Source organism: Leopardus geoffroyi, chromosome E1 (assembly GCF_018350155.1).
Source record: "Leopardus geoffroyi isolate Oge1 chromosome E1, O.geoffroyi_Oge1_pat1.0, whole genome shotgun sequence".
Lineage (NCBI taxonomy): Eukaryota > Metazoa > Chordata > Mammalia > Carnivora > Felidae > Leopardus > Leopardus geoffroyi.
In genome coordinates this window covers 13,879,259-13,893,150 of record NC_059330.1, presented here as the reverse complement: position 1 = coordinate 13,893,150, position 13,892 = coordinate 13,879,259, and the positions used below count along the sequence as shown (strand labels likewise).

General features: G+C 48.9%; 1 protein-coding gene across 12 annotated transcripts in view; it reads left to right on the top strand.

The window, feature by feature from the left end:
- The window catches only part of RAP1GAP2 (RAP1 GTPase activating protein 2), a 225,711-nt gene that overhangs the window by 156,020 nt on the left and 55,799 nt on the right, over positions 1-13,892 (top strand). For all 12 annotated transcript variants that reach the window (XR_006714770.1, XM_045487735.1, XM_045487740.1 and 9 more), the window contains 4 exons: positions 6,458-6,493; positions 11,315-11,359; positions 12,074-12,106; positions 12,500-12,712. Coding sequence is in view for 11 of the 12 variants with exons in the window: in XM_045487735.1 (XP_045343691.1) it covers positions 6,458-6,493; positions 11,315-11,359; positions 12,074-12,106; positions 12,500-12,712 (327 nt within the window). In the remaining variant the exon portion in view is untranslated. The remainder of the gene's footprint in view (positions 1-6,457; positions 6,494-11,314; positions 11,360-12,073; positions 12,107-12,499; positions 12,713-13,892) is intronic.

Genomic DNA, 13,892 nt, shown 5'->3' with positions numbered 1-13,892 from the left:
TGCCTCGGGCAGGACTTCATTCTGTCTTGAAGGGCCTACGGGACAGTGCTAGTGAGTCAGTAAGCATTTATTGAGTGCGTTCTGTGTGCTCTTGGCTGTGTGACGCGATCTCGGGGGTGTGGACGGCAGTAGGTGTGAGTGGCCGGAGCTGCTGTTCCGGGCTGGCCTGAGTCACCCTGCTTCTGGGTGGAAAAAGAGACTTGCTCTTTGCCATGGCTGGACTGTCCCATAGGAAAGTTCAATGAGTCACCGAGAAGTGGGGCCGACACAGCTGAGGCCAAGTTGCCACTGTTCTCTGCTCTTGGGCGCTGTCCACGCAGGAGTCGCTGCCCAGTGCATTACTCAGGCCCGAGGCCGGATCTCAGCCCTCAGCCTCTCATCTGAGCCAGCCCCAGCATCCTCACTTGGGAAACGCAAACCCGTTTTTAACAGTAATCTAAACACACTGCCTCTGGGAAGACTGATAAAGCTGTGTTCTAAATCCGGAACTGTCCTAAAGCTTCCAGACCATCTCTCAAAAGGACACAGCTCACTTCCAGAGCAAGCTTTCTTTTTAATTTTTTTTCTATGTTTGTTTATTTTTGAGAGACACAGAGAGACTGTGAGCGGGGGAGGGTAGAGAGAGAGAGGGAGACACAGAATCCGAAGCAGGCTCCAGTCTCTGAGCTGTCAGCACAGAGCCCGATGTGGGGCTTGAACCTACAAACCGTGAGATCATGACCTGGGCCAAAGTTGGATGCTTAAACAAGGCTTAACGGACTGAGCCAGCAGGCACCCCCCAGAGCAAGCTTTCTAAGTAGTAAATAGCAACTACCAGCAGGAACTGCGTGCTCGCCTTGGACCAGGCCCCGTCTGGTACTTCCTGTCCACGTTCTCACTTCGCCCTCACGTGAGCCTTGAAAGGCCTGTCTGCCTTGTTGATCGACTCGCTGTTTGTTGAGCACACGTCATGCTTCTTCATCTATCCACCTCTGTCCACACAGTAACCACTGCCTGTAATGGCCTCTTCCCCCTCCCTAGCAAAGTGATTTCAAAGTGATTTCAAAGTGATTTCTGTTTATCCTTTAAGGTCTAGTGGGATCCCGCTTCTCGCCAGAAGCCTTCCTTGATGGGGTGGTGTTAAAATGTGTCCACACATTTTTTGATACTTCCCTCCTCAAGAGGTGGAAGCTAATTCCGCCCCCCCCCCCCCCCCCCCGAGTGTGAGCTGGTTGTGTGGTTGTGGGCACTCGCATCCAATGAATAGGACAAGGGGGAAGGGATGGTGCGCAGTTTCACAGATGAGGTCGTAAGAGGTGCTGTAGCTTTGCCTCTCAGATCACTCACTGTGGGGGGAGTCAGCTGCAGTATTTTGAGGACATTCAAGCAGCCTCTGGAGAGGTGTGTGTGATAGAGGATGGGGCCTCCTGGCAGCAGCTTTGTGAGCAGATCCCTCAGCCCCAACCAGGTCTTCAGGTGATGCAGCCCCCGTTCATGTCCTGACTGTAGCCACCTGAGGAACTCCGAGCTGGAACCGTACAATGAAACCACTGCTGCATTCCTGAGCCAAAGAAATTTAGAGTCACTAAGTTTTGGAGTCATTTGTCACACAGGAGTAGAGAACTCATACACTTGACCTTCCAGCCAGAAGTGCTTCATGCCTCCTCTGAACCACTGTGACACTGGTCATCTGTAACAATGCTGAGCAGCTTTGTCTAATAATTGAGATGAAATACCCTGGAGTCCTCGCCTGGCACTTGCAGTATCTAGTCCGTGCCTTGCAGATGCTTAATCATTTGGGGTTAACAGATCAGACAATACAAGGGCATTGTCTAAGAACACACAAATACGTATTTTTCCCCCACAAAAGATCTTTTGATTGCCACTTTTCATGGATAACAGAGAGTAAACTGGATAGGAGGGTCATTTGGGAGAGCCTCAGTCTGTAATCCACAGACCCACGGTCAGAGCCGGGAATGAATTGGCCCGAATCCAGGGGCTTTCTGTGGACACCAAAGGCAGTGTACTTGTGTCCCCGGATACCCGGTAATGAAGACGAGAGAAGGGCCTGGGGCAGGGGCTGAGGGAAGCAAAGAAAGGAATGCCAGAGCTTCTGCTGTGTGTCGAAGCCTTAAAAACTATTGCTGGGTAACAAGTTACTCCAAAAATAATTTATAGTTGTTACAGATAATTTAAAAAATACTGAAAAGAAAAAAGGAAAAAAAATATCCTTAATCTATAACTTATTTTGACATTTATCCTTCAAGTTAGTATTTTTTGTTGGGATGAGTGATGTGTGTATGCACATCAGACCTATCTATCTGTATCGATACCTACATACCTATGCATATCTATGTATTTTATACCTGTATATTGATATCTTTATGTGTATATCATATAGGGGATACACACACACAAATAGGTTTTTTATATGTAATTGAAAAAAAAAATGGGATCACCTAAATTCCATTTGTCTCACTTAGCAGTGCATCTTGAATCTTTTATTAAAATTTTTTTTTATTTTGGAGACTGCGAGCGGGGGAGAGGGGCAGATATATGATTTGCAAATATGTCTCCTATTTTGTGAGGTTGTCTTTTCACTTGAGAGTGTCTGTTGAAGTACAAAAGTTTTTAATTTCGGTGAAATTAAATCTAAATTATTGTTTTTTTGTTTTTGCTGCTTATGCGTTGGGTGTCATATCTAAGAATCCATTCCATATGCAGTGTCACAAAGACTTACTCCTGTGTTTTCTTCTTCTAAGAGTTTTATTTATTTTATTTACACATTTTTTTAAATGTTTACTTTTGAGACAGAGAGAGACAGAGAGCATGAGTGGGGGAGGGGCAGAGAGAGAGAGAGGGAGACACAGAATCTGAAGCAGGCTCCAGGCTCTGAGCTGTTAGCACAGAGCCAGACGCGGGGCTTGAACTCATGCACCGTGAGATCATGACATGAGCCAAAGTTAGACACTCAACTGACTGAGCCAACCCATATGTTCCTTCTTCTAAGAGTTTTATAATTTTAGCTCTTATATCTAGGTTGTTGATTCATTTTCAGTTCATTTCAGTAGATGGTGTGATCTAAGGGTCCAACCTCATTCTTTTGCACATGGCTATCTAGTTTTCCCAACATGATTTGTTGAAAAGACCCCGTTGAATAGTCTTGGCACCCTTGTTGAAGACCGATTGCCATAGATCTATGGATTTGTTTCTGAACTGTCACTTTCATTCCATGGACCTATAGGCCTATCCTGTGTCACTACCACACTGTCTTGATTGTTTTGCTTTGCAGTAAGTTTGAAATTGGGAAGTATGAGTCCTCCAACTTTGTTCTTTTGGCCATTCTGGGCCCCTTGAATTTCAGCGTCAATTTTAGGATTACTTTTTAATTTCTACAAAGGATTCAGCTAGGATTTTGATAGAGATTGCGTTGAATCTGTAGATCAGTTTGGAGGGTGTAGATCTCCTAATCATACCAACCCTTCTAGTTGTGATCATGGGATTTATCTCCATTTGTTTATAACTTCTTTAATTTCTGTCATCAATGTCTTGTGCTTTTCAGAGTATATGTTTTTCATTTATTTTGTTAAATCTACATGTAAGTATTTTATTCTCTTTGATGCTATTAAAATTGGAATTCTTAATTTTATTTTCATTGTCCATCGATAGTATATAGCAAAACAATTTTTTTTGTAGGTTGATCTCGTGTCTTGCGTCCTGAACTCATTTATTGTATTATTTTTAGTAAGTTTTGCTTAGTGAATTCCTTATTTCTCTATATAAGATTATGTGAATAGAGAGAGTTTCAGTTCTTCCTTTCCAGTTTGGATGCCTTTTATATAGTTTTTTTGTGTTTTTTTTTTTCTTTTGCTCAACTGTTCGGGCTAGAACATCTAACACAATGATAAACAGAAATGATGACAGTGGATATTCTGGTCTTATACCTTCTTTTATGGACAAAGTATCTAGTTTCCCATTATTAAGAATATTATTACCTGTGATTTTTTTTTTTTTTTTTTTTTTTTTTTTTTGTAAACGCCCTTTATCATGTTGAGGAATTTCCCTTCTATCTAGTTTGGTGTGTGTGTGTGTGTGTGTGTGTGTATGTGTATGTTTAATTTTACTCAAGAAAGCGTTTTGAATTTTGTCAAATGCTTTCTTTAGTCTTTGAGTTGATAATATGGTTTTTGTTTTTATTCCTCTGGTTTTTATATTCATTGATTTTTGGATGTTAAACCAACTTTGCATGACTGTAATAAGTCCCACCCAGTCATGATGTATAATTCTTTTTAGAAGGTGCCGGATTCAGTTTGCTAGTATTTTTGAGAATTTTTGTGTCTATATCCATGAACTATATTGGTCTGTAGTTTTCTTGTGATGACTTTGGTTTTGGTGTCGGGGTAATACTAGTCTTCTAGAATAAGTTGGGAAGTGTTCTCTCTCCTATTTTAAGAGTTTCTGAGGAATTAGTATTACTTCTCTAATGGCAGGATTTACAGCTGAAGCCATCTGGACCTGGGCTTTTCTTTGTGTAGCTTTTTGATTACTAATTCAATTTCTTTATTTATGAAATATATATATATATATATATATATATATATATATATATATATATTTGCCTTTCTTTGAGTCAGTTTCAGTAGTTTGTGTATTGCTTGGAATTGTCCATTTCATCCAAGTTATTTAACATATCGACACCTATTTGTGGTATTTGAACGTAGCTCATCGTAACCCAAACAGTGGTGCGGTGAACATTCATCCTCGTGTTCCCATGGAAGCGTGTTCACAGCCCAGATTCTTAGAAGAGGAATTGCTGGATCAGAAGTCTGTGTGTATAAATGTTGATGGTTTCTGCCCTTTCGTCTTCTTCCTGCTCATCTTTCTCCCCTTGTTGATTTATATAAATTCTTTCTGTCCAGGAATCTTGGTCTCCTGGAGGTTGGAGCTAAGAAGGATGCACAGAATCAGTGGGGAGGATAGGTTTGGGAGTTGTGTGTTTGACAGCTCCTTCTGGTCAGGGGTGCTGATGTGGTGAAACTTGTCATCCACTCTGTATATTCACAGGTGGGGTTTCCAGACCCTTAAGCCCAAACTGCTGGTGGGTCAGAGACTCTTGCCTCTGACAGGCCAGCTTTGGTCTGGGACAGGTCATTTGAAGCCAGGTGACTCCTCAAGCGTTCTTCCTGTGGTGGTTCTCTCTGCAAATTCTGAGGGCAGGGGGGCTCCTGGTGATTCTGGCCCATTGGTGCCTGTGGAGGAAGGGAGGGATGCCCTACCTCTGCGTAAAGGAGTGACAAGATATCCTCGTTTTTCATTATCACTGCTTTCTTTTCTTTTCTTTTCTTTTCTTTTCTTTTCTTTTCTTTTCTTTTTCTTTTCTTTCTTTCCCGTTCATCTGAGGACTATGTTCTGGGTGCTCATTAACTCACGGTTTGCCAGTGTCCCGATGTGGGCAGTGATGTTGTGACCAGACAGTGTAGCTGTTTCTTTCTTTCTTTTTTTTTTTTTTAACGTTTATTTATTTTTGAGACAGAGAGAGACAGAGCATGAATGGGGGAGGGTCAGAGAGAGGGAGACACAGAATCTGAAACAGGCTCTGAGCTGTCAGCACAGAGCCCGACGTGGGGCTCGAACTCACGGACTGCGAGATCATGACCTGAGCCGAGGTCGGCCGGCCACTTAACCGACTGAGCCACCCAGGCGCCCCTGTAGCTGTTTCTATGGAGGGGAAGCTGCTGAGAGCTCTCTGCATGCATTTTGTTAGGGCAGAGCTTTTAGCCACTCACCCCTCCCCCCCCCCCCCGCCCCCTTTTCCACTTCCTGTTTCTCCTTTTTGCCTTTACCTGGAATTTACAAAGCTGACACCAAAGTGGGTTAAAGATTTGGATTTACATAGTTCGAGATTTAAAAAAAAAATCTCTCCAGGTCCCTGGAGGCTGCAGTTCGGTGGTTTTCAGGCTTTGCTCACAAGCTCCAGGGTCCCAAAGAGGTACTCTGGGAGCAGGGGACAGGGGCAGGCACATTTGGAGCTCAAGCCCCCATGGCTGCCCTGGCCAGGGTCCCTGGAGGGCTGTGTTGCTACTAAAGTTGGAAAGCTACTTGTGTTGGACTCCTTGGCCTCACTGTTGGGTTGAAAATACTCCAAACATGACTCCTTCTGGAGGCTTCATCCTGGGGCTGACAGGTGCTTTAGGGAACTTGGCTTTTCCCAGGGGCCCTATAGACTCCTCTCTCTTGACAGAGACTGAGCGGCTGCTCTCCCCAGGGCCATTCGCCAGCCTGCGCATGTTTCGTTTTTTCTTTTGTTGTATGGGGCATTCTGGCCCTCCAGCCCTGCAAAGGCAAAATCAAATTACCTTCTCTCTTGATCCAAATGACTCTCATCCCCCGGGAAGCCCTGGGCTAAGTTTGCAGACAGTTGGTAAGGAGGCTTTCTCAGCAGACCTCCTGACTGATGTATCTTCTTTGTGTCTTTCAGTCTGCGGAGTTCTTTGAGATGCTGGAGAAAATGCAGGTGAGCCTCGCCAAAGTGGGGTAGCTGAGCCATGGGTGGCGGGCGTGCTGTAGTGACCTTGGGGGATACGACACCAGGCAGAGCTTGGGAGCCTTGGAGGGAAGGGAAGAGAAGAGAGAACTCATAGCCTGAACTACCTAAGGCCATTTTCATGCTGAGCAGCCGGAGGATTCTGGGAAGCTCCTGCCCGAAGGAAAAAACCAGAAAAATCTCCTCCGGTAGGAGAGATGCAATACACAGCCTCACAGATGTGGAGAGGGCTTGAAAGGGTCCGTTGTTCCTGGGATGGGTTGGGAAGAAAGTCGGAAAAAGAAAGCCCTTTCCTAGGGGTGCATCTTGAGTCTGGGAGGCAGAGCTTCGGGTGAGAGACCCACCCGAGGTCAAACCTTGCACCTAACACTTGCTAGCACAAGTTCCTTCCTTTTTCTGAGCCTTCCGGCTCCTGTTTTCTATCTGTTCACAGCACTGTTTTCACCTCCCTCTGACACCAAATGTGTGGTTGTTTTCCCCCCACCGAACAATTCTGTGACACCAGCTTGGTGTCCTGCAGTTCAGCTCCATTCTGGCACTGTCTCCCAGAGAGAGCGTCAGATCCCACAGGGTATGGGCTCTGCCCCGCAAGCCTGCCCCCTGCTCACTTCAGATGCCGGCCATGAGTCTGTTGTCACCTGTGCTTCTGACCAACAGGCTATGAATTTGAGGGTCCCATGATTCCCTGCTCGGGTTCTATTCATTTGCTAGAGTGGCTCAGAGAACTCAGAACAGTTTACTTACTAGATTATCAATTGATTATAAAGGGATATAACTCAGGAACAGCCCGATGGAAGAGTTGTGGAGGGCAAGGTATGCGGGAAGGCTGGGAAGAGCTTCTGTGTCCTCTGGATGTGTATCACTCTCCCAGTGCGGCCATGTACCTACCAACCCGGAAGCTCCCTGAACCCATCATTTGGGTTTTTTTATAGAGGCTTTATTACTTAGGCATGATCGATTAAACCATTGGCCACTGGAGATTGATTCAGCCTCCAGCCCCTCTCCCCTCCCGCGAGGTTGGGGAGGTGGGACTGAAGGTTTGGAGCCTCTAATGGTGGTTGGTTCCCCTGGCAACCAGTGCCATCCTTAGGGGTGTCCCAAAAGTCAACCTCATTAACAAACTTATAAATAACCTTCTTGCTTTCACCTTTATGGCTCTGGAGCTGTTTCAGGAACCAAGGACAAAAGACCAAATATTGTAACAAAAGATGCTCCTGAATGCTCCCATTGCTCTCGTCACTTATGAGATTCAACAGGCTGTAGGAGTCCTGTGCCAGGAATGGGTGAAGACCAAAATATTTGTTGTTATAAATCATGCCGCAGCCCTTATAAATAATAACAGAAATACCCACTCACACGATTGTTGGGATGAAATGAAATAATGTATGTAAATACTTGATAAGCATTGCATAAAAATCAGTGTTCAAAATGGATTTGGGGGGGCACTTTATAATTATTCCTCACCAAGGGGCCAGGGCTCACAGGTAAGAACTGGTGCCCTGGGGAATTTGGGGGGACGTCCAGAAGGCTTAACTGATATAGGTGGGAAGAAGACGCTGACAATAGCACATGTATTTAAAAATTAAAAAAAAAATTTTTTTAATGTTTATTTTTGAGAGACAGAGAGACAGAGCATGAACAGGGAAGGGGCAGAGAGAGAGGGAGACACAGAATCAGAAACAGGATCCAGGCTCTGAGCTGTCAGCACAGAGCCCGATGTGGGGCTCGAACCCACGAACCACAAGATCATGACCTGAGCCTAAGTAGGTCGCTTAACCGACTGAGTCACTCTGGGGCCCCTAAAATTAAAAAAAAGTTTATTTTTGAGAGCCAGCACTAGTGGGGGAGGGGCAGGGAGGGCGACAGAGAATCCAAAGAGGGCTCTGTGCTGACAGCAAAGCGTCCGATGTGGGGCTTAGAACTCACAAACGAGCCATGAGATCATGACCTGAGCCTCAGTCAGATGCTTAACCAACTGAGCCACCCAAGCGCCCCGGTAGCACATGTGTTTTAAGCACTTTTCTCGGCTCAGACAGTAACAAGTCTTAGCTCATTTCTTCCTGAAAAGTCCGCAGGAAGCAGCTGTATTATTATCATTATCCTCTTTTCACAGGTGGGAAAACAGGCACAGAGATCTTACTTAAAGCACTCAAGGGTTGTGGGTAGTAAGTAGCTTCAGAGTCAGAAGGCTTAGCCATTATGTTATGATGCTTTCTACCCTGAGTAGATGCTACAGGTTCAGGGAAAGAAGATTCCATGGTAATGGTGTGGAAGCTCTGGAGGAGAGGCAGTTAGGGTGCCACTGCGGTCCTGCGATGCAGGTGGAGACACTGAGGTGCTCACAGGAAAGCCAGGTCTCCCTAATGATGGGAAGAGGAGGGACCGTTTGAGGGAGAAGTATTGTAGTGGTTGTGTCATTATCACCCAGAAGTTACGAAGATCCTCCAGCAGTGTGTGGACTGCAGACCGATTTTACATACATTTAGGGACTTACAGTCGGGTTGTGGAAACAGGGGTGGCGTGTGCCTTGGCAGCGAGGGGTGGGAGACCGTGTGCAGCTGCGTGCTCTGCTGCCTGGCGTAAAGCTGGGATTTTCACCGGAGCCCATGAGATCCTGGCACTCTGGGAAGTTGGCAGGGGATTTGCAGCTCCCTCTGCCTTCTCTTCGTTTGGTCCCACAATCCACCCATCCATCCCTCACCCCCAGCTGGAGACCCCCGCCTCCCCTGCAAAGGGCTCTCCCAGTACATAATTCAGCCCTACTTAACTGGCCTCCTGCTGGTCTGCCTTCTCTGTGTCCAGGCTGCTGGGCTTGACTTCTCAACTAGATTGGGACCCTCCTGAGGGCAGGGGTTTGGTTTTTATGCTCTGTACGTTTGTGGCAGCAGACACCCAAGGGCTTGCCTGTTCCATCTCCGTTGAGATGGCCAGGGGCTGAAATCCAACTGCCTGGGGTTTAGGTCCCTGCCCACTGGGCCCCAGCCTCCAAGGGGCCCACACTTACCAGCTCTTCTGTATGTACAAAACTCATATATGGGGAAATAGTGGGAGCGAAGCAGGTGGCGTGGTGTGGCCAGATCCTGTCCTTGGGCGTGGGCCACCTCTTCTCACGCTGTGGTTGTGGAGACTGACTTTCAGAGCAGTCAGTGCCCAGGGCACTCTGCGAGTCATGGAGAGCTGGAACTCAGATCTGGGACTCCTGACCTCCCCTCCATCCCCCGCCATCCCCCGACAGTGGAGGAATTGGAAGAAGGGCACAATCCCTATGAAGCAACCGAGACTGAGGTCCATTTTGTCTTGGGTTCAAGTTTTAACCCTGGCACTGTGTAGCTGAGTGTCCTTGGTCAAGCCACTCTACCTGTCTGATCCTTGATTTCTTCATGGTGAGGAAAAAGGGGGGTTAATGATAATACTGATTGCAAAGGCAGATCCATGGAAAGGAGAGGAGAGGGCCCAGAGCTGGGTGATGGCTCTGTGTCATCGGGGAGGGGAGGAGTGGGGAAGAGGTTTGCTTTCCTGCCCAGGGGCTGTTCCCAGGTAGGGGTGACTAATGCAGGACAAACAAAACAAACTTCTGACATCACCCCCCTCCCCATCTGCCCAGTTTGCCTCCCTGGACAGGGTCTGCAGGGCCACCCAGGTGGTTTTCTCCCTGTGTGGGGAGAGGAGCACCTGTCCAGTGGGAGGGGTCCTCCCACACCCTCCTGAGCAATGCTGCAGGGTGACTCAGCCCAGAGAAGTCCGGAGAAGCCGAAGTCTAAATCCAGCCAGTGAGCGGGAGCCCTGGGCTCCAAGGCCTATGGGATATGATTGCGCGCTTAGACAGACAGCCTGGCTTCAAATCCAGGCCCTGCCACTCAGTAGCTGTGCAACAGCAGAAGCAGCCGCCTCTCTGTGCCTCAGTTTCCCTTTGGTATAAAGATGCTGAGGGCTTCAAAGGAGACAACCGTGGGAGGGCGCTGAGGAAGCTTAAAATCCCCATGCATTATGTTATGATTAGGATGGTCTTCTCTCCAGAGGGGACCTGTTTGTCCTAGTTATCCCACCTTCTCATTCCCTTACTCAATTTATTCAAACAGTCTAATTTAACTATGTGCTCCTGTCTTGAAAAAACCCAGTGAAGTCAGATCTGGACCATAGGACCACAGGACAAGGCACTGCTCCCCAGAAATGAATGAGCGCCAGGCCCCCTGCCTGTCACCTGTGGGTGTGCCCCCCAAGGAGGGAGGGCAGCTGTGGGGGCACCAGGTCCAGAGGGCTGGCTTTGACACCATTCGGACGTGGGTTCCCATCCTTGCCCCGTACCTACTGGTTCTAAGAGCCTGGCAGAGAGATTTCAGTGCCGGCATGATATTGCTCCCTGGGAATGATGGTAATAATTATCTGTAGCCAAACCAGTCACTCTTTCAAGGGCTTAACCAACATCATCAACATTTAACCTTTACCACACTGGTAGCTGCTATTACTGTTTGGGTTCTACAGAAGGGAGCACTGTGCCACAGAGGTTTTGTGACTTGCCCAAGGTCCTAAGTGGCAGTGTTGGGATTTGAACCCTGGTGATCTAGCTCGAGCCTGTGCTCTTAGTTGCCTGCCCTACTGCCTTACTTGGAGCTGCTGTGGGGACTGAGTGTGACAAGGTGTGTGATGTGTAAGGACCGGGCACAATCAGCTGTAGCTATTATTACCAACCCCGTCAAGGCAGGGGCTTGCGAATCTCAAGCGAACCCTCCATTTGGCCCCTTTTATGTGACCTTTGCTTTTTCATGAATCCTCTTTTCCGTGTTGCCATAGGGGATCAAGCTTGAAGAGCAGAAGCCGGGACCCCAGAAGAACAAGGTGGGCTGTGTGGATGAGGCGGCAGCCCTGTGGGCCCGACGAGGGGACAGCCGGTGTGCTGGGGTCTGCCGTCTTCCACCTGACTTCCACCAAGAGCTACTTAAGTGGCTGCGCCCATGTTGACTGGGCGCGGTGGATAGTAAGGGGGCTGTAGCTTGATGCCTATAGGGCAGCTTTAGGGGGTGGGGATGGAGGCCTTCAGCAAGACCTACGGCTAGTGGCTCAGCCTTGATCTTCTGTACCTGCTCCTGCAAAAGAACCGCACACGGCATTTAGGGGTATCAGGCTCTGGGCTCCAGGCTCTGCTCCTCCACTGCAGTTTCCTTTCCCAAGGCCCAGGGAAGCTCGTCACTTGGAAGTCAGCTCCCTTGCCTGAAGGCGGGGCTGGGTGAAATCAGGAGCCATCCTCCTGTTTTTGCCCTCATTCCCAAGGGGTGAAAGGCGCGAAGTTCAGAGCCTTTGTGCAGTGCACCTTCAGCTAGCCAGGTTTGCGTTCAGGTTCTGTCACTTTGGGGAAGCACTCAAGGGAAGCCGGATTCCCAGAGCTCCCTCTCTGCCGTTCTGCATCTGGTGTTCCCTTTGATGCTCTTAAAGCTCTCGTGCAGCCTGCCAGGCAACCCCCACCCCTGACCCGGGAGAGGGGAATGGAAACAGCCATCACACTTCACGGGCACTGCTGGGGCTAACGGTCGCCTTGTCTGGTTTGTCTTGTAGGATGACTATATCCCATATCCCAGCATTGATGAGGTAGGAGCCCCCTGGCCACACTGCAGCCTGCGCTGGGTCTCAGCTCTGGGATGGGACTGGTGGGGGTGGGGGGGTGCTGATGGCCCCTGCTCCGTCCCACGTGGGAGAGAACCTCAGGCCTGGAACTTCACCTTTGTGATCTCCGTTTTGCCACGTTGAGACTGGGGTGCTGATCACAGCCTTGCAACTTCGGTGCTCCAGGGTCGGCAAAGCTGAGAGGTTGTTGGGCTTAAATTTGGGGTTTGTGTTACTGTAAACACAGGCCTCAAATACAGGGGTCTCCACCGTGGAACAGTTCAGAGGTGGGGGGGTGCCACCACTGGCACCCCACTCCTTTGCTCCCCCTGTAGAGCCAGGGCGGGCCACAGTGCAAGACCTTCTCTCTGCTTCCAGGTTGTGGAGAAGGGAGGCCCGTACCCCCTGATTGTCCTGCCCCAGTTTGGGGGCTATTGGATCGAAGACCCGGAGAACGTGGGGACACCGACCTCCCTTGGCAGCAGCATCTGTGAGGAGGAGGAAGAGGACAGTCTCAGCCCCAGCACATTTGGTTATAAGCTCGAGTGCAAGGGCGAAGCCAGGGCCTACCGCAGGCACTTCCTAGGGAAGGTGAGGCTGAGGGCCCCTGGGTGGAAATAGCTGCTGGTGCAGGCAGGGAAATGCACCTAGACCAGCCTTGTCCCGCGCCCCTTTCTCCCTGTCTCTTCTCCTTCCTGGGCCTGCCCCCTTCCTAGGGCCTGCCACTGTCCTGCTGTCCTGGCTGGGGAGGTCCGACTGGCTCTGCTCCTGGGTGAGGGTACAGGGGGTGTGCAGAAGTCAGGAAGGCTCAGTGTGATGGGTCCTTGGGGGCACCACCCCCACCAAATGTTCACGGAGGTGACTGGATGGGGAGCGTTTGGGGGTGAAGGAGAAAATATGTTCTCACACCTTGGAAGTCTTTGTTTCCGTGTACATAGTACAAATCTCTCCTGTCCTCACTCCAGCAGGTCCCCAGGGTGATGTGCTGTGAGCCTCTGATTGTTTAAAAGTGACAAAGTTACATTTCTTTAAATATATTCTGCTATTCAGACTTGCTTGGTTCGGAAGTCCCAAGGGCAGATTCCGGAAGTTTCCAGTCTAAGGCAGTTTTGCAGAGTTTCACAGGGAGGAGGGAGCTGCATCAGAACCCCCATCCTAACTTGTTCAAATGCAGATTCCAGGGCCCCACCCTGATATGGCAGATCTAGGGTGGGCTCCCCGAGCCTGAGAGAGGCCCACTGTCCAGAGCAGCTCCCAGCTTCCCATGGGCGGAGGAGCCAGAGTTCCTCCTAGTTTTATTCCCACAAATAGTCGGAATCAGCAAGAGCTGCCTCCTGGGATCAAGAAAGTGGATGTGGGGTCCTGTGGAGGGGAACTTGAGCTCCAGCGTTCAAGGTGGGCTTGAACACTGGATCTGTCCCTTACTAGTTGTGTGACCCTGGGCAGTTACTTAGCCTCTCTGGACACCGGTTTACATATCTATGAAATGGGCATGATGATGCCATCTTCCCATAAGGTTGTGGTCAGGATTTAAGGAGTCAGTGGGTGTTAAGTACTTAGTCTAGTGCCTGGCACATCCCGATGACTGCGCAGTTGGAATCCCCTCCTGTGATCTTTCTCTTTCTCCTCCTCTTCCTCCTCCCCCTCCCCCTCCTCATCAACAGCAGCCACAACATCCTTGCCTTTCTTCCTCGTTGCTGTGGGCGAAAAAGGTGATTGGGGGGGGCCGTGTCTGGAAGGTCTCCTACTCTGTTAATACCTGATTTCTCTT